The sequence below is a fragment of the Podarcis melisellensis genome (assembly GCF_964234715.1).
Source record: "Podarcis melisellensis genome assembly, chromosome: 2".
In the NCBI taxonomy this organism is placed as follows: Eukaryota; Metazoa; Chordata; class Lepidosauria; order Squamata; family Lacertidae; genus Podarcis; species Podarcis melisellensis.
Genome location: NC_138529.1, coordinates 94,019,693 through 94,039,250, shown reverse-complemented (window position 1 = coordinate 94,039,250; position 19,558 = coordinate 94,019,693). Strand labels below are relative to the sequence as shown.

The 19,558-nt window shown below is 40.1% G+C and overlaps 1 protein-coding gene across 1 annotated transcript in view; it reads right to left on the bottom strand.

Annotated features, from left to right (window-relative positions):
- Nucleotides 1–2,448: 2,448 nt before the first annotated feature.
- Nucleotides 2,449–19,558, bottom strand: part of RYBP (RING1 and YY1 binding protein) — a 47,452-nt gene continuing 30,342 nt past the window's right edge. The window contains exons 3-5 of the mRNA XM_081903343.1: nt 11,010–11,186; nt 10,463–10,561; nt 2,449–6,707 (exon numbers count right to left, since the gene is read on the bottom strand). Of these exons, the coding sequence (XP_081759469.1) occupies nt 6,455–6,707; nt 10,463–10,561; nt 11,010–11,186 (529 nt within the window). The 3' untranslated portion in view covers nt 2,449–6,454. The remainder of the gene's footprint in view (nt 6,708–10,462; nt 10,562–11,009; nt 11,187–19,558) is intronic.

Sequence of the window (19,558 nt, the reverse complement as noted above, 5' to 3'; positions counted from 1 at the left end):
CAGTCAGCAAGGTGAACTGTGAGGGATGATGGGAATTGTAACATCTGGAGGGCCATAGGTTTCCTATCCCTTTCTAGGCAGTCCATGGGACACACAAATAGGGACTCACACACAAATAGGGACTCACATCGCCCCGCCCTGGGAGCAATAACTTTCACCTAGAAGTCACTTCGCCTGCTGTTGCTTCCCAGCTAAAAATATATATAACTAAGTTAGGTGGGAGTATAAAGCAAGATGAGTCCACAACCCCAGAGTCGGCCATGACTGGACCTAATGGTCAGGGGTTCCTTTACCTTTTTACCATGTGTGCAACAAAAGTTTGCGAGAACCTGAACATTTCGGTAGTATAAGTATGATCTCAAGAAAAAAAAACATATTTCTAAGATCTTGCTCATTTAATACAAATTGTTCCCTTTCTTGCCTGTCAACTGTGTAAGGCGTGTTCCAGGATGTGTCTAACATGTGCTTTGGGCTCCCTAGAGGAAAAGCTAGCTCCTTATTCTTGGCACAAATTTTGACAAGCTTCCAACTGAGATTAAAGCGTGTAATGGCTTACATTGCTCCTTTAAGCACTGCCTCTACAGCTCTTTGAAGCAATTTCTATGTACGCTGGTTCTCACCCACTGGAGGATCTTGAGTTAATAGTTTTATGGATGTTATCAGCTGAAGCTTTATAACAGATTGTGAACTTTTTGACAAGTATTATAAACTGTCCTTTCCTATAAATGAGGCAAAGACTAACTAGTTAACATTGCCTCCTTGCTCCTGACTCAAAGTCACACTTGCTACCCAGCTCTTGCTACTTTTTAAGAAAAGGCTGTTCATAGAAACTTCACTCAGTTGTAATGATTAAAGTCTGCCTGGGTTATGTAGCCTAGGAGAGCAGTCCTGGTTCTGTGGCTTTCCTCAATTAAAAAAAAAAAGCAGGTTCAGGTTGGATTCAGACAACCATTTTACCCAACAGTAATTATATGTAACTACTGTACTTGATACTGGTTACCTTAGCCCAGGCATAGGCAAACTCGGCCCTCCAGATGCTTTGGGACTACAACTCCCATGATCCCTAGCTAACAGGACCAGTGGTCAAGGATGATCGGAATTGTAGTCTCAAAACATCTGGAGGGCCGAGTTTGCCTATGTCTGCCTTAGCCCACATAGAAAGACTAAACTATGGGTGATTTCTCTTAAATAGGAGTAAGTTCTTCAATGGGATAGCTCAGTCAGGAGAGTATGAGAATCCTTAATCTCAGTGCTGTGGGTTCGAGCCCCACGTTGGGCAAAAGATTGCTGCACTGCAGTGAGTTGGGCTAGATGGCTCTGGTAATCTCTTCCAGCTCTACAATTCTATGATACACTTGTATAGGATTGTGCTGCTGGTCACTTTCATAAACTTGCCACATGGCATGGAGAGTCGTATCATATGCCAGATGCAGATATGTCGTATAATAGTACTCTATACCCACACTCAAACTCTGGTTGCTGAAAAGATAACACAACTCTACTACTGAATAATGGAGACATAGCAATTCCCTTTCAACAGAAAGGTTGAATTGCCACCTTTGATAGGTACTAATGGGCAGGAAAAAATTGCCTAACTAATATGTGGCTTTGCTCTTCCAGTCACAAGTGTTTAAAGCTAGCTTTTACTGCTGCTGTTTAAACCTGTTTCCACTACTGAAAGAGCCAGAAAAGCACAAAGAATTTAAAAAGCAAAAACAAAAAACAAAAATTGATGTACTACATGGCCACAAAGCAGTATTTCAGAGAACAAAACTGTCAGTATATCACAATGCCAACTTAAAACGTTTCAAATGATCAGCTATCTAACTGTCTCAAGGTCTTTGGGATTCCGAGTACAGACTGTCACTCGTAGGATTAAGTACAGGAAACAAAGACACCTGGTTTGGACATCAGGCTAAGCTAAACCAAGGCTTAGCACAAACATGTGAGCTCACAGGACAGAGAACACAACCATCTTGCTTCTCTTCTCCTGGGTCAATTTGCTATTGCATCATACTAAGCCACACTTGGCTTAGCACATAGACTGAACCAGGGCTCATGGTTTAGCTCTTTCCCAAACCAAAAATAATCCTTCATCACAACTTGTGATAAGTCTGGAGAGCACAAAACCATGAGCCTTGGTTGGCATAACAGCCATCATCCAGCAAACTAAGCCAAGCTGTGGCTTAATTCAGTCCAGTGCAGGAAACCTTTTACATACTAGTAGTTCACAAGCTTATGTGTTCACACTAAAACATAGTTTCACTAAGCTTGACACACAATCCAATCTAACAAGATCAGCTGTCTACACAGATTTGCTTAATTGAAATATCAATAAATATACACTTTTCCTTGCAAACAAAGTAAATTAAGCAATACCAAAATCAAACATGCTAGCACAGCAAACTGACTAGTCCTTTCCTCAACACCAAAGAATAGAAATTCAGGTTTAATTAAATGTTACTATTTTATTTGTGAAAAAACTACAAGCAGAATTCATAAATAGACATTTCTATTTAAAGCAGGAAAATGATAAAGTGGCTTCTAATAACAGTCGTGCACATGCCGGTAACAGGAATATATTAACATCTTTTATTTGCTAGACAAAGAGCAGTGTCCAATATAAATTTTCCGAAAACATTTAAGACCTGTGAATTTTTCTGACCAGTTCACAAAACCACCATTGACACTTTTAGCATGAAGATTAAACAAACTTAACAGGACTGTCAGCTCTAAAGACTTTACAGAGCAGAAAACTTTCAAAAGCGTTATACAAGCTGTCTTTCTGGGCAAATGAAAAATATAGCTCGTATAATACATTAACGTAAAAATCCACAAGATAAAATTATGTCTTGACATACTTAAACAAGCATTCTCTATTTGTCTCCAAACAAACAAAGCTAAAGAAATAATGTAACCATCTTTACACAGTAAATTAAGGTTACAAGTCATACACAAGAACAGAACTGCTTGCGCATTAAAAACTGTTCAGCTCCATTGTCATATTCTAAATGTTGGCTCTTAAAACCATTTTTTTTCGGTTACATACAAGCAAAGGTTATTATAGTCAGCAAGTAATAAATTTTCAATAATTTACGTTTACGGCTCTTGTCGTTTTTAAAAAAGTAGACTGAAAATGGTACTGATAAGGCAGATGGAAGTGTCTCAATGAGTACAACTACTGCCCAATTTTTAAATCTAACTGATTTTTAACAAGCAAAAGATTTTCAATCAAAACTGCCTATCCAATTGGTTTTCTTCTTATTCTTATTGTTCCCTTTGCATGACTATTTCAAACTGAGCAAGTCAAGCAAGCTGTTGTGCGTATGGTGTGCACGTACGTGTGTGTGTGTTTGTCTGTGTGTGTGTATATATAAAGTGTAAAAATTGAAACTTGCAAATGTTAACACTGTGCTTTGTCCTCGCCTGCTTTCTGTGCCACTTGCTACGAAGCATTTCTGGCCCTTCTTCTACACTAGTATTTTAAAAACATGCTCTCAAAACTACTGTATGGCTAACTGAAATGCAGAAAAGTGAAGGACATTCCATTTTTAAACATGCTTTTCTTTAAAAGAAAAGGGAGGGGTTGTTGTTATCGATTGCAGAGTTCGCAACGCAACAGCTAAAAATGCGGCCCAAAAGAAGTTTGAATGCTTAGCTGACAATTTCAGCCAAATGCAGTTCAGTCACACCACTTGTGCCAAAGACAGATTTGCATACTTTATTCTAACAGGCTAATATGCCAGAGGCACATATATATATATATTTTAAAAAGGGAGAAAACTAAAGAAAACCCAAAGAGGATTTCATTGAATTGGTAAGCCAGTGAGCAGTTTGTTACTGTTAAAGCTTTTGTTACCTAACCTAAAGGGCATATTCCACCAGGCAGAACCCGCCAATCCCTGCTGCTATGCACTATTTGAATGACGGCCCACAAAAAGCCGCACTGAAATGACTGAAGCAGCAGCGCTTGGTGGGTGGTGCTTACCATATTGAGCAATTTTATTCAACACACACAGTTTTTTTCCTACTCCAAAGGCCTTATTCTAGGAAGCCACTGAAGATGCACTCCTATTGCCCATGCCCGTAGATCAGGTTTTTGCTGGGAAGGGGCCAAATGCATATAGGCCTAATTCTTTCTGGTTCATTCATTTAAAAAAAGCTGTGCAAAATACACACATCTGGGACTTAAGTTCAAAACATCTCTTTAAAAATTATTTTTTTTCTCTCTCCAAAAATAAATTATGGCTGACCAATTTACCTCCCTGAGATCCTTTAAAGGAATAGGAAAACTTGGAAAAGGAATGTCTTTACAATATCATACCAATGCTAAAAAATGTGGATTGATGTGGACTATTAAAAACTACACCTATTGTATTTCAGAGCTTACGAGAATCATCTGGTTTTCCTTTGGTTCTTGTTTCTTTTTTTCTTTTTAATAAATACTTTTAAGAATAAGAGTTCAAAAAAGAATAATTCGATATATGAACAGTGAGAAACCCACCATGTTCAGAATTGAACTGCAGCTGCCAAGGCACTGCTCTGCTAATCTTACCTCTTTGAGCAGAGCGGCTTTTATTCAGTTAAGCATAGGTTAAAATTTAAGATTGATATGAGAGGAGCTTGTGTTTGTTGCTACTTAAAACTAATCTGATAAAAATGCAACTCTATACAACAGAAATAATTTATATATTTCAAGCAAGAAATTCGTACAGTAATTTTTCTAGCACCGAGTTCTGCCAAGTGGCCCACCGGGTATCCATTTTGATAATTGGGAAAGGGGCTACTGAAATTACAGCGAAGCACTCTGGGTCGCCTAAAAAAGCACACACACAATGAATTTTCTAAAACAGTGTTCCATCACTTCATTCTAGTGTTTTAAGTAGGGTAACATGTGAGCTAGGAAAAAACTGCAACACAACTTGAAACTGGAAAGCAGCTTACACTCAGAAAAACCTTTCTAGAAAGAATAAGAAGCTATTTGGCCATTCTGCTCCTAGCTTGCCGGTATGCAAGATCTTCTCAACTTCAGCTCCCATTGCAGTTTATTTTTATCTAGACATGTCTAAACACCAATAAACCCAAAGACATCATCATTCGATGACGGACTGTTGTTGTTGTTTTTAAAAAAGAGATCTCTCAGGATACACAATGAATTAATTAGAAATGAAAGAACAGAGTCAGACATAAAATATTTGCACTGAGAATAAGCTGTGTGACATAGTGGCCTAGTTATGATAGCAGGGGCAAGGGTGGCACCCTCAATATTAGGCTGTTGGCTGCCTTAAATCACAAATGCTAGCAGATATCCCCTGCCCCGTAGATATTCAATGTTACCCCCCCCCCCATAACCGATACAGAGCTGGACAATGGCTAGATAAAAAGTTGTGAAACAGTTAAAGTGAGATCAGTTATGCGAGAACTAGGCAACGTTAATGTGCAGCCATCATGTACATTAATACTAGGTATTCTGAAAACAGTGTAGACTGCAGTTTTAAAAATTTGTACACTACTGTAGGAAAAGGCTGGAATTTTATTGTTTTGTAGATATCCTACTGGGAATGCAAGTTACCTGGAGCACCTTTTGGATTTAAAAAAAGGAACAGAAAATAAGAAAATAGACATCTATCTTTGTCCAGTACTCTTCAGCCAAAGCACAAGAAGAAAGCCAGGTCCTTATCTCCATTTGAACCTCCAGGAACACTCTTGTTAATCTAAAACTGGTTCCGGTTTTGTTTAAGCACTTTCCAAAGGGCACTCACCGTCCCAGATCTTAAATTGTTTCACTTCACAGTGTTTCAAGCACCAGCGTTTCCATGTATTGGTTTCAAATAACCCTATATATATATTTTATTTATTTATTTATATATATATATTTATATTTATATATAATTTATATCAAAACTGATAGTACACAGTATAACTGGAAGAAGAGGGAGAACTGAACTCAACAGGATATGCTGGGGTGGGGGTGGGGGAGAAGAATAAGAGGATGTAGTTTGTGAATACAATAAATAAAAATCCTCCGGCAGCCCTCCCTTCCCACCCCCATCATATCCCCTCACCCAAAACAAAACAAAACAAAAAGCTTCCAATATTCATGGGGGCGGGACGACTGTGCACAGCAGATTTATAAAAAAGTAGAGTCAGGAGCACATCCAATTATAAATGATTGTTAGGAAAATCATATAAAACAATGGAATACGTAAGTGTCAAAAAGTAATTGTCAGGGTGCGAAATTCGTCGGTGGCCGGATGCCCGTAGCCTTCTCAAACGATCCTGGTGTCATCAGTTCAAGGGGACGATGTCCATAAAGTTACGTTGAAGCACAGGAAGAGGAAGAGAAAAAGTGGCATTGGCAGCTTTCCCAGGACTACAGCCTAGTGGACAGATGGAATATTTTGAATTTCATACCCTGATTTCATTGAGTTCCCCACAATTCCATGTGCAATTCTCAGAAGGATTCATCGTTGACTACGGACATGTCGCCCTTTGGCGTGGAGGAGCGGGACGAGCCCTTGTCTGTGCTCTCTGAGCCCGAGCTGCTCTGATGCTGCTGTTCTGATCCTGCACTGGAGGTCACTGTCGATGAAGATGTGGAGGAGGAGCGAGTCTTTTCTTTAAAGTCTGTGATAATTACTGTGACGTTTCCCACTGTGACTGCCAGCTGCTGGGCGGTACTTCTGTCCACATTTTTCAGTCTGGGCCTTAACAAGAATAAAGAAGAATCATAAAAAAGAATACCAATTACAGACAACAGATGAGCCTTCTGTTAAAATGTGTTGTTTTTTTCTCTCGGCTAACTTACAAGGAACAGGTCAAAAGACAGCAGAGGTATCAGCCCACTGATGAATGGCTATGCATTAAACGAATCAACTGCTGCCCCTCCCCCCACTCAACACCTGACCTTTTGCTCTTTCTAAATGATGAGTCCATAAAGGCTTCGCCAAAGCATGCTCAATCCCCAGTGAGCACACGTAGCTGGGGAATCAATTTTGGGAGCTTAGCCAGAAAGAACGGAAATATGACAAGAGCGATCTAGGTATCAAGAAAGCCTCAGGGTCCCTTCCGGAATACAAGGATTCTGTGCTTGGAATTCGTTATCTTGTCAAGTGCCCCAAAGCCGTGATTTTGCAATACAAAACCACAAGAAAGCACCTGCGAGTGGTGATGTCATTTGCAAAGGGGATCACTGCGCTACAAACACCACAGGCACCAGCACAACTTGGCATTCCTTTCCACCTGCTGGGAATTTATACAGAGAAGCAACCCAAATAAGCCATGTAGAAAATTGCTCAATAGTCCCTTCTGAATATGCCTGGAGAAAACAAGGTTTGAAAAATTCACAGTCATTATGCAAATCGTTAGTTCTGTCCTGTCTAGAAATAGAAAGTTGCAGTTTATAGCTCATGAACCTCTTAGAGAGTTCACGCTATCACGCAATCAACATGCCAACTCATAAGGCATCCACTTATATTACGTGTGGCTGCAGTGCATTCATCCTGTAACAACAGCACAGTACAAAGAAGTGGATTCATTTGAAGGCAGTCCTGCGTTTGTAACTACTGTAATTAAGATCTTAAGAAACCGTGAGTGGCTGCTTTGCAGCAGCTAAAAAATGTACTCTATGGGGAGATTTGGGAGGAGTTCAAATCTTAAATAGCTGACTCAAGGTAAGAAGGGTTAATACAACTAGAACCAGTAGCAGTTTTAAAAGGAGTTATTTTTATAGGGATGCCAAATTTAGTCCAATGCAGACTCTTCTCCTAGTTTGGCGATTCTGCAACACCCAGACCTTAATTTAAATATATGACCACTTCAGCTAAAGATATGAGGTCAATCTCCTGCTGGGAAGTATGGGTTGTGGACAATAAGCCTTAATCAATCCTTAATACATATATGAACACAGTCAGCAGCACCAAACTTTATTCTTCAAATGAGGTTTTGTATACAACTAAGTTCTACTCAGAGTAGACACTTTGAAATTAATTGATCTAAGCCATGGTCAGGAATTTCAATGGATCTACTCCAAGTAAGATTAATATTAGGTACAGCCCACAGTTTTGAGTACCTTATCTGACCATGCCAGCAACAATATGAATATTGACCCTGAACCTCCTTTCATCCTTATCAATTCTTAGTATTCCCAGTTCATATCTGTATTGGATTTGAAATTGTTTGTATATATGCAATTGCTCTAAAATTCTTTTTATTCTACTGCTAAATTGCTTTGAGATGCTTCATAGGAAGTGATTCAAAAATGAGTATCTTATTATACAATAAAATTAATAATACAAAGAAGTCACTTACTTCTTCAAGTAAGCCTATCTCCTAGTGCCAAGGGAATAAAAAGATTGCTTTTTTGTGCCAAGGTAACTAAGTGGTTGCTTCCCCCTTCCTGAAATTCTCAACTCTACAGGAAACCATCTCCTAGACCCACAGTCTAAAGCAATAAAACAAATGCATAGGGAAATAGTTCTGTCTCCTCTCCACTGGCCTGTTCTGGAGGTTCTTCTCACCTGCCCACCCCAAGCCAATGGGTTGCCGGGGGAAAGCCCTGCTGCTCAAGCAGAAGTCCTTGCACAGGGCTTCCACTGGTGGGACTCAGCTGGTTGCCAGGCAAACCAAAGCATCAAGCATAGGGCTTGCAAAGCCCCTTGCACAACATCTGCAAACCACCCAGAAATCAGCTAGTTGCTGGATGCTTGGGAAGTGCTGCAAAAGGGGCTCTGCAGACGCTGCCAATTAGGAGTGTCTGCTAAGCCCCTTTTAGCCAAGACCCACTCTTATCTGCCACCTGTAGGTGGGTGTGGCTTGCCCCAAACAGCCTAGCAGGCAAAATGAGGAGCCTGGCGAGCCAAATTGGGCTCACAGGTAGGATGTTCCCCACCCTGCCATGTAATTTTAGACAGGCTGGGATGCTTTAATAAAGCAGAGAGCCACATCTCATCTTTCCACAGCCCATCTTTCCTAATTTCAATGTGCTTACGCTTGATGATGCACCACGCTGAGGAACACCCTCGTGGCACCCTACTTTTACTCATGCAGAGGAAAAGGAATTTCAAGTCAGGGTTTGAATGGCTCAAATCTAGGTTTAACATCTCTCAGTAATTTTGCTTGCTATCTACTTTAAGCACATAGGGTATTTAAAATGTACTCTATGTTATAAATATGCCATAAAGTAGTAGCCACAACCCGAAACAAGGAATCAAAATATTGTGAAAAAAATGCAAATACCGTTTCTAGATGAGTAGAGCTTGAAGTACTTGAGGGAGTTACTCAGTTTTAAAAGGATTAAAAACAGAAGGAATATCCAGTATTGCATAGCACTAAAAACATTTTCATCCTATTACTCTACAATTGCCAGCACAGTAGCTTTCCATTAAAGCCAAACTTGCCGGTAGTTGCCCCTCTACCCAAAGAACAAATTAGAGAAAGGAAAACTCGGTTTACCAACTGAAATAAAGCTTTAAATGGTTCAAATCACATCAGCTAAGGTGCTACAACTGTCTGGAAGACATTCTGTCTGCATGTTTTATAATGAAAGAAACAGCATTTAGATGGCATTAATGGTCATTTCACATGTTATCTTAACAAGGTAACTCATAAGTACTGCCAGAAAAAGAAGTTGCTATAGAATCTGGATTTGCTTCCTTGTTCTCTCTGGCAATGATTCCCCCACCCCACCCCCACTCTCAACTGCATGCAAGAGCAATTAAAAGAAAACTAGACCTTGTGGTAATTTTCTTATTTTTTTTCTGGGAAAAGCAGGTATTATGCTGATGAATAACTAAGTAGTGGGTTGGGGGGGGGGTTGGAAGGCAAAGGAAGAACTGAAAAAAGGATTGACAACCCGAGTCACCTGTGGCAGCTCTTTTAAGAAGGAATGGTGTTAAGCTTCCTATTTGTTTTGCCACATGTACATTTTGTTCTAGCGTATTGACACCCAAGCCTCAAAGGAACTATCCTTTCTTTCCCATTTTGATGAGAGGCCTATTGATGGGCAATGGACTCAGACCTCGCAAAGGAGGCTGCAGCCTCTACTGTGGGGGTGATCTTGTGAAAGGGAAACTGCAATTACCACTATATAGGTTTTAGCCTGCCCGACAGCCTGCAGGTCCCGGCAAACACAGGTTATAGAAAGACCCAACATTCAGTGTCCACAATCTAGTATACAGTATCTGAATTGGTGAGCTGAAATTATCCCTAATTATAACACCACAACTACCAGGAAATGGCAGTGCAAAGTAATAATAATAATAATTTGAGGCACAACTCCTTGTCACGCTCCATTCCCTGAACCCAATGCTTCAAGGAAGTAAGCTAATGCATGGGTTGCAAGGAAAAATTACCACCCCACTCCCCGTTCAGTAGCATGGAACCTAAATATTTTCCCACTCCAAATAGAAACGCTAATTCAGCAAGCCTATAATCACACAGTTCTTTACTTTAAAACAGTTACCTTGAGGTATGATTTGAGTCACTGGTCTTTGTTGTCATATTCCCAGACTGTATGCTGTTTGCTTCGCTTGGGGGATCTTTCACAATATCGGACTTTGGCCTGAAAGAAGGAGGCAAGAAGAAATGCTAAAGGGCTTTCTACTGTAAAAATATCAACTCTGAAACTTTGACAACTTGTGCCAGAGTGTGCCTTCACACACCCAGCCACGATGCAATGAATGCATGCAACCCTCCCACTAGTCAATAAAGCTACAGGCTACAGTTACAGAAGATAATAATATACTTTCCTCTCCACCCACCCTGGAAAAGGACAAAACATGTCAAGTGAATCAAGAGATTGTGGTGACACGGGCAAGGGAAGAATGACTGAATAAAATCATCTGAGCGTCAGTGGAAATGTCCCTGGAAATTAAAGGTATTCTGGATCTGAGTGATATTTCAAGGCTGAGAGAACAAAAGTGTACATTTCTAGGAATTAAGCATAACATATCTGATGAGATCATTTGCATGAGGATACAGAGGGGGGAAAGGAAGGTCCAGAAACGTACTTGGTCTTCTTGCTGGTACTCTTCTTTATAACACTTTGACTAATTTCTTTTTCTTTGTCTGGTTTTTTCTCTTCCTGCTTTTCCACCTTCTCTTTCTTCTCCTTTTTAGGAGGCGGTGGTGTAGCATATTGCTGAGCAACTTGTTGTGCAACAAGCTGAGAATTTATCCTAGGTTTCCTAAGAGGTGAGATGGGGAGAAAAAAAGTCAGTGACTTTATTTATAAAACGGGTGTGTGTGACTGTAACCAAACATCAATAAAACAAACATATCAAATCAAGCAGTATTTCTAAGTGGTACATTCACATGTTAAAGGTATGGTTCATGGTACTTAAGAACTTTCTGACTATTCACTGTACAGGTATATAAAATTGAGGATCCTTGTCATCATTGATTTTAGTGAAAATCTTAACAGATCTTAACAGAATATAAATGAATGAAACCCTGCCCATTATGTGCCCAAACAGAAGCAGCCCTGGAGCTTGAACCTGCCACACTGTATTCCTTCTTTAGGAAATTTCTAGCCATCATGGTTTCTGAAAAACTGCCACTTCAGAAGTTTGGGGATGAAGATGTGCCACACTGATTACCGAAGGCCAAGAAATCACACTCATTCAGTCTACACTTTGAAGTGCTATGCCAACAGACAGCTTTCAGACTGCTTGTATTGTTTCATTAAATGGACACTAGCAAATTGTTAAACATATAAAGCAGAGTTAGTAATGTCTCATTCAACTGTAATTATTCAGAATAAATCCTTCTTCCCTAAAGCTACAAGCCTGACAACTACAACACAGCGATTGTCAATCAGAGCAAATCTAAAACAAATGGTACATTGAGTGTGCCATTAGCAGTCTTGTCTCTGCCAGCCTCCAACTGGCACTGTGTCTTAACACTATTTTCTGCAAACTTCCATGATCATTATAACATATTGACATATAAACCTGCATGGCCAACAAGAAAGCAACAAATATGAAAGGCATTTTTAGCAAGGTCTGCACATAAAAGATGTACTGAAGTTGATAGGAGCCTGTTGTTGTACTGACTAATAAGTAGCTGCTGCAATAACAGCTACAAATCTTTCAGTCTACAGATCCAACACATTTTCAAGCCAAAGTACTTGGAGGTGATGGTGTGGTTTTTATTTGCAACCACAGGCATCTACAGACTCCAGTAGGTAAAGCAGTGTGAGATATCATTCTGGCAATATGTATTCAGAGAATAGAAATTGATCTGGTGAATGGCATAAAACTTTGCCTTTTTATGTAAAAAAAAAGAATGGATTAAAATCCACCTCAGATGCACTTTTCATTGCAGGATTTACATTTTCTTCCTCAATGATAACATAATGTGGTTAAAAAAAATGATCCCATGTGTTTTTTCAACCAAAACCCAACCAGAAGGTCCTTCTTCTGATATTCTATAGTACATGGCTTTATTTGGGGGCATTTTACTAGACCCGAGACACATTTGACTTATGCTTGGGTAGAAAAAATATCTCTGAAATTGATCCAGGGGAGAAGATTAAAGTGCTATTCTCCTGACACAACACACACGAGCTCTGTCTGATTCATTCTACTACTTCAAGATACACTGGTAGGCATCTTGGGGTAGAAAACTAACCCTAGAACTGTCTTTGTCAGTTTTTTAGTCTTCCTGGATGTAAATGAAAATCGCATGACCTGGCACATGTCCTTTAGGGGATTTATCAGATTTATACATAAGTTAATATATTAAGTAACTAAAACAGGGTACAAAATCTCAAAAATTAGTTTATAGTTGTGTTGAGAAGGCTGCAAAGAAGCTTGCAGCAGCAAAGGAAGCAGTCAAACCCATTCCCAAATTCCTCGGTGCAGCCTCTCTCCAGAGCAATACTGTACAATCGACTTAAGTAAACAGTAAAAAAAAAACAACAACAGTTACTCTTCTAAGTAAGAAGAAGAAGAAGAAGAAGAAGAAGAAGAAGAGGAGGAGGAGGAGGAGGAGTCTGGATTTGATATCCCGCTTTATCACTACCCTAAGGAGTCTCAAAGCGGCTAACATTCTCCTTTCCCTTCCTCCCCAACAACAAACACTCTGAGGTGAGTGGGGCTGAGACTTCAGAGAAATGTGACTAGCCCAAGGTCACCCAGCAGCTGCAGGTGGAGGAGCGGGGACGAACCTGGTTCACCAGATTACGGGTCTACCACTCTTAACCACTACACCACACTGGCTCTCAGCTGGAACAAGAGCTAATAATAAGCCACTTCATTTGCTTGATATTCAAAAATGACAGGGCCAATTACAATTAAGAGAAGACTACTGCTACTGATTCCCTGAGCCCTGGATGAGGTTTCACTTGCCACTGCGTTAGGAGCCTTGCTAAACATTTATCACCTGAAGTGCCATGTATATACAAAGCATATAGATTTCCATCATCAAAGAAATAGCAGTAGGCAAATATCTCATTTGCTATCAGCATTTGCAATATCCCTCATATTTTGCAAAATGGAATAACTGGACATTACTAGTTTGATCTTTCACAGCCTTGTTCTTTACAATAAAGTATTGTATAATAAAGGAGAAATCACCCACAAAACACTATATCCTTGCAGAGCTGACACCACACTTTTTAGATTATCCTACCCAAACTTACAGAGCCTTGGCTATTTTTAGTACTTATTTAAAATGGGAGCTTCCAGTAAAGGATGCAGATATGAACTGTGAAAGTATCAGCAGAAAAGTAAGGTGTCAATCTTCCACTCCCTCGCTGACCAAAACATTTTCATCACTTCACGGGACCTTGATTTCCTTTTGCTGGTGTCACCCAGTTTGCAATGCTTTTGCTATATAATTTGAAACCAGTCTAATCTGTTTAGGTCTACAGAATGCCTAGCACAACATGTGCTTTCTTTTTAAACATCAAAATGTGACAGAGAGAAACAATATGCAACAACAATATGAGACCAATGCTTACTGGAGAAAACACAGAAAATAGATCTTTACTTAGCATGGAAAACCGTTATTGATAAATGTTTTCACGGGCTAATAACATCTATGGATTTATTTGCAAACATGACTTTCTGGCACAAGAAACTACATTAAATACTACCTGAAAACTACTTCAGCACTGAGGAATCATAGAATTGTAGAGATGGAAGGAACCATGAGGGCCATCTAGTCCAAACCATTGGAAGGAAGGAATCTTTTGCCCGACGTGAGGCTCAAATCTATGTTCCTGAGATGTAGAGTCTCCTGGTCTACCAATTGAGAGACTCACAGGATAGAGTCAGGCTATGGTCTCCCCTACTTCTGCTTTGTGCATCATGGTTCTACCAGGGCACTTTACTAGAAAAGTAGATTTTAAAATGAAATGGCAGTACTATGACCCCCTCTAGAAAACTAAGTAAAGGCTTAAAAATGTAACCCAAATTTCCAGCAAAGTTCCAAAGAAGAATATAATTCCAAGTGAATACACTGCATAAAAATCCTTATTATCCAAAGTAAATGTAAATTCAAGTTTTAGCCACAAAATGTAAAAAAAAAAATGTCACGGGCCAAATTTGACAGGAGTGGGTCACAAATGAATTCACGGATTTGGTGCTTTGAAGTCAGGACTTCAAGGCAGGTAGCAGGCAGCAAGGTGCTAATAATGGGAACTCCCCCCACTTCCTTTCAAAGGAAGAAACATTCCCATTGGTAGTGCCTTCTGTCTGTTACATGCTCTTCCAAACTGGCCGGGTTCATGTGCGTGAGAGAGAACTCCCTGTAGAAAGCTCTCTTGTACACTTGCACCTAGCAGGATCCTTGTTACATCAGTTGGCGCCCAGGGAGACATGGTATGATCCTGCTGAGTGCTGGGTTTGGGTGTGCCAGAGACCTCTGTGCAGTAAGCTCAGGCACGTGCCCAGAACAAGCTGGCTCCCCCTTCCATTGCATTGGCCAATTGGGGTGTCTGTGTCCTGCTTAGTGCTGGAGGCTCCGTTAATATGCTTTGCAAAAGCCTTCCTTGAAGCAGCTTGTACTTGTCCTTTAAGTGAAGAGGCAGAGGCAGTGGAGGAGTACAGGAGAGTTGTCTCCCCAACCCTGGTGCCACTAGCTTGAGGCTGAAAGGAGAATAGTGAGCTGCTTCAAAGGGCTTTCATCCCCACTCCGTCTACCAGGTTTCCATTGTGCCCACTGTATCTGTGCAGTCCTCTAAGACCAAAAATCCATCTTGACTCAGAAGCTTCTAGCATTAGCATATAGATAACTTGTACATGTTGTATCTCTCTAAATGTCTTTGGCACACGTTTTACCCTATGGTGCTATGACCTCTCTGAATTACTATTATGTGTCCCTGAACTCTCAATGCCAAATTCTATCCTCCTCATTTGAGCAATAATATACATTTCCCCTGCATCCCCGGGGGATAATTTGTTCCAAACCAGATGCTCCTCATAATGGGGCCGGACACCATCTCATAATAACCCTCTATTATATTCCACCCTATACAATGCAGGCATACTTTCAACCTATACAATTTATCAGGTCTTTTGCCTCTTTCCGCATATGTTTAATTTTAGAATAACTCCTGCCATATTTTGAATGTATGTCCACACTTCCCCAAGTTCATTACGCTGCCCTCACATTAAACAGGTAGGCTTTATCAATTTAGTTGCCTTATGTAAAAACGTATGTCTACTACTTGGAATCTGTTTGGAGGTTTGTTTTGGCATTGAACAGTATAAATAATAGTGCTGATAAAGAATTAATTATAAAGAGCATTTTGTTTGAGGGCTGTTGATGCCTCTTTCCTGGAGTGCCTATTAGATTGCAAAGGGAATCGCTGCTGCTGCTGCTGCCCAACTCATTTCAGACCATATTCCACCCCCATCGTTCTGCCTGGACACTGAGGTACAGCGCTGAGGGCCTTCTGGCAGTTCGCTCACTGTGAGAAGTCAAGTTACAGGGAACCAGGCAGAGGGCCTTCTCGGTAGTGGCACCCGGCCTGTGGAACGCCCTCCCACCAGATGTCAAAGAGAAGAACAACTACCAGACTTTTAGAAGACATCTGAAGGCAGCCCTGTTGAGGGAAGCTTTTAATGTTTAACAGACCATTGTATTTTAATATTTTGTTGGAAGCCGCCCAGAGTGGCTGGGGAAACCCAGCCAGATGGGCGGGGTATAAATACAAAATTATTATTATTATTATTATTATTATTATTATTATTATTATTATTATTCAATCTCCTCTAGGAAAGGTTAACCTGGTACCTTCCAGGTGTTGTTGGGCTGCAACTGCCATAATCCCTATTTGCCATGCTGGCTGCAACTGATATGGGTTGGAGTCCAGCAGCATCTCCTAGGTATGTTATAAAGAACATCACAGAGAGTTCTAGAAGCATTTCTGAGAGTCAGAGGAAAACCCTCTCGCTTCTGCTTAGCTTAATCTAAAAGGGATTTGTTTTAGTATTTTAACTTCTGTATGTCTTAAAGTATGGTTATAAATTTTTCTTTTCACAGATCTGGATAATTCCAGCACTCATCTCAGAGTTCAAAAGCCACCAAACAGGGTATAACCAGACAGAATGGCAATGTTACAGATATAACCTTCCTCAGAGATGCAGCAACAAAACATGAAAACACAGAGCTGCCAAAGTGCTACTTATGAAGATATTTTAGTAAGAAGGGTCCCTAAACATTTATGAATGCGATTCTCTTCCTGTAATGCAAAGCACAAAGCAAATCACAAGTTTACCTATTGGCTTTGGAAAACTGAACTACATACGCCCAACTTTGTGCTCCACATGAAGAACTCTGTTACAATGCAACTGTGTACTACACAACCAGATAAACTTTTGCCATGTGCTTGAAAAGTAAACTTTATTTGTTATTTGTGATTATGAAAGGCCTCATAAAAATTACCAGACAAAGCATGTTCAATAAAATACTCTGTAAAAGCCAAACCAGAATGAAACAAAGAATTTTTGAGAGTTCCATCCCCTCCCTAATATAAAGACACTCATCTACCATAAGAAATACAGTATTTTGTTTATCTTTCAATTGCTGCAGTCAAAATTAATCAGTTGCTCAGAAAAAATCTGTGTAATTTTTTTTAATGCTGCTTGTTTCAAAAACTGTACAGCACATTACGTAATATAAATTAGTATTAATTCCAACACCTATGGATACAATCATGCTTTGATATGAGATTCTAAACTTCACTCCATTCTATCTTTGAGGCAAGTAGTGCCACTGAAGAATGCTTAGCAGGTGCTACTTTAAATACTGCTATACAATATGGGCATTTCTTGTCAAAAATTTGTCTTCATCTGCCATTTCATGCAAAACCCTGTTTTTAAAACAAAACCCAGAAAAATCATGATATGCATAAATCTGCATACATCTGACAGAATGGAATGAGCACCAGTGATAATTCAGCATTATTCGAATGCTCAAAAAAGTTGATAGAATCTGTTGTTTCTTAATGCTTTTAGACTAACAGAAAGGCATACCCCACAGGATCTCTACAGTTAAATGTGTACCAGTCTGCAGATTTCAACTTCCTTCCCATGTCAATGAAAATTTGACAGAATTATTAGCTGCATTATGTAGTGAGAATGATAAACATGATCTGTATTGGATTATTTAAAGCCCAATTAATGATCTGTATTAGATTATTTAGAGCCCAATTAATCATGTCATCTCCTTGAAAAAACTGAGCTAAACTCACAAAATCTAAATTGATACACATTCAACACAGAAAAATACTTGTCAATTCAACAAATAGGATTCTAAACCTTTTAAAAAAGTGATTCCACTCAAAAGAGTTTAATTACACCAAACCAAATAGTATGCTATTCTCCTATGCGAGTCCTCTGACCCCAGCCAGCCTTTTCCAGTACATCATAAAAGCGCAGAAAAACTTAGTGCTGCTTACACAGGAAAATCTCAGTAAAAAAATAGTTCATTCTTTATAGGAAATTGCTTTCTTGTGTAAAGGGGCTTTGCTTTCTCTCAGGTGTGATTTAGATAAAACTGGGCAAATGAGTTGGGACGCGAGGAGTGCTGTGGTCTAAACCACTGAGCCTCTTGGGCTTGCCAAACAGAAGGTCGGCGGTTCGAATCCCTGCGACGGGGTGAGCTCCCATTGCTCGGTTCCAGCTCCAGCAGTTCGAAAGCATGCCAAAAAGTGAAAGAAGATAAATAGGTACCGCTCCGGTGGGAAGGTAAACAGGGTTTCCGTGCACTGCTCTGGTTTCGGTGTTCCGTTGCACCAGAAGTGGCTTAGTCATGCTGGCCGCATGACCCGGAAAAACTGTCTACAGACAAACACCGGCTCCCTCGGCCTGTAAAGCGAGATGAGCGCTGCAACCCCAGAGCCATCTGCGACTGGACTTAACCGTCAGAGGTCCTTTACCTTTACGCAAATGAGTTATTCGGGAAAAGATGGGCGGGGTATAAATTATTATTATTATTATTATTATTATTATTATTATTATTATTATTATCAGCTTCTCACTCACTGGTATATAAAATCAAGTGAACCAGGTGAGGGTGAGGAAAGAGTTTCATAGATAGGAAATGGGGAAGAGTGGAGGGATGGAAGCCTTTCAACTTTTTCAACTTTTCCTTCTTTGAAGGAAAATACTCCCTCTTCCTACACCTCTGTTATACACAAAATAAAATCAATTTTGTATACTCCAGGGGCAGATACATATATATTTGCAGCTTTCCATAAAAAAAGGAAATAGATACATGTCACAAACTCAGAGTAGTAGTAGTTTTTATTTTATTTATTAAATTTGTAGACCACCTTTCATCAGAAGTTTACAGAGCAGTTATTATGAAGCATGCACTTGGGTCATATTTGTCACATATGCCAATTAAACACATACTATTTTGTATATATTTCACAAAAGAGAAAACACAAAGCCTGCTTAGTAATAGTGGACAGAGCTCCAGCAAACACTGATTTAAGCATGAGTAAAGAACTGTACATTCTACAGCTCTACCCAATCTTGAAAACCGAAATTCTACATTCACTTCTCAAATTGGGACACAAAATAGATTAGCCGAGTGTTTCCCAACCTTTTTCCAACCATGGCCCCCTTCCGACCTTGTTTCCTTCCTGTGCCCCTCCCCAATGAACATAGCCAAGGGAGGGCAGGGGGGCAGCTGCCATCCCCCAAATAAGTAAAAATCAATACAAAACAGAGGTTCTGCCCTCCCAAACCCTATCCTATCCCCCTAACAAAAATCCTGGCTACACCCATGCCCCTGTCCCACCAGTAAAAAAGTAGTCATTTAAATGCGTTGTTTGCAAACCGAACATGTTTTATTTATAATTTTTGTACCGTATTTTTCGCCCTATAGGACGCACTTTTTCTCCTCCAAAAATGAAGGGGAAATGTGTGTGCATCCTATGGGGCGAATGCAGGCTTTCGCTGAAGCCTGGAGAGTGAGAGGGGTCGGAGCGCACCGACCCCTCTCGCTCTCCAGGCTTTGGGCAGATATCCGCAAGCCTAGGGAGCCCGGCGGGAATTCCTTATCCCCCCCCCCAAAAAAAATCTAGGTGTGCCCTATAGGG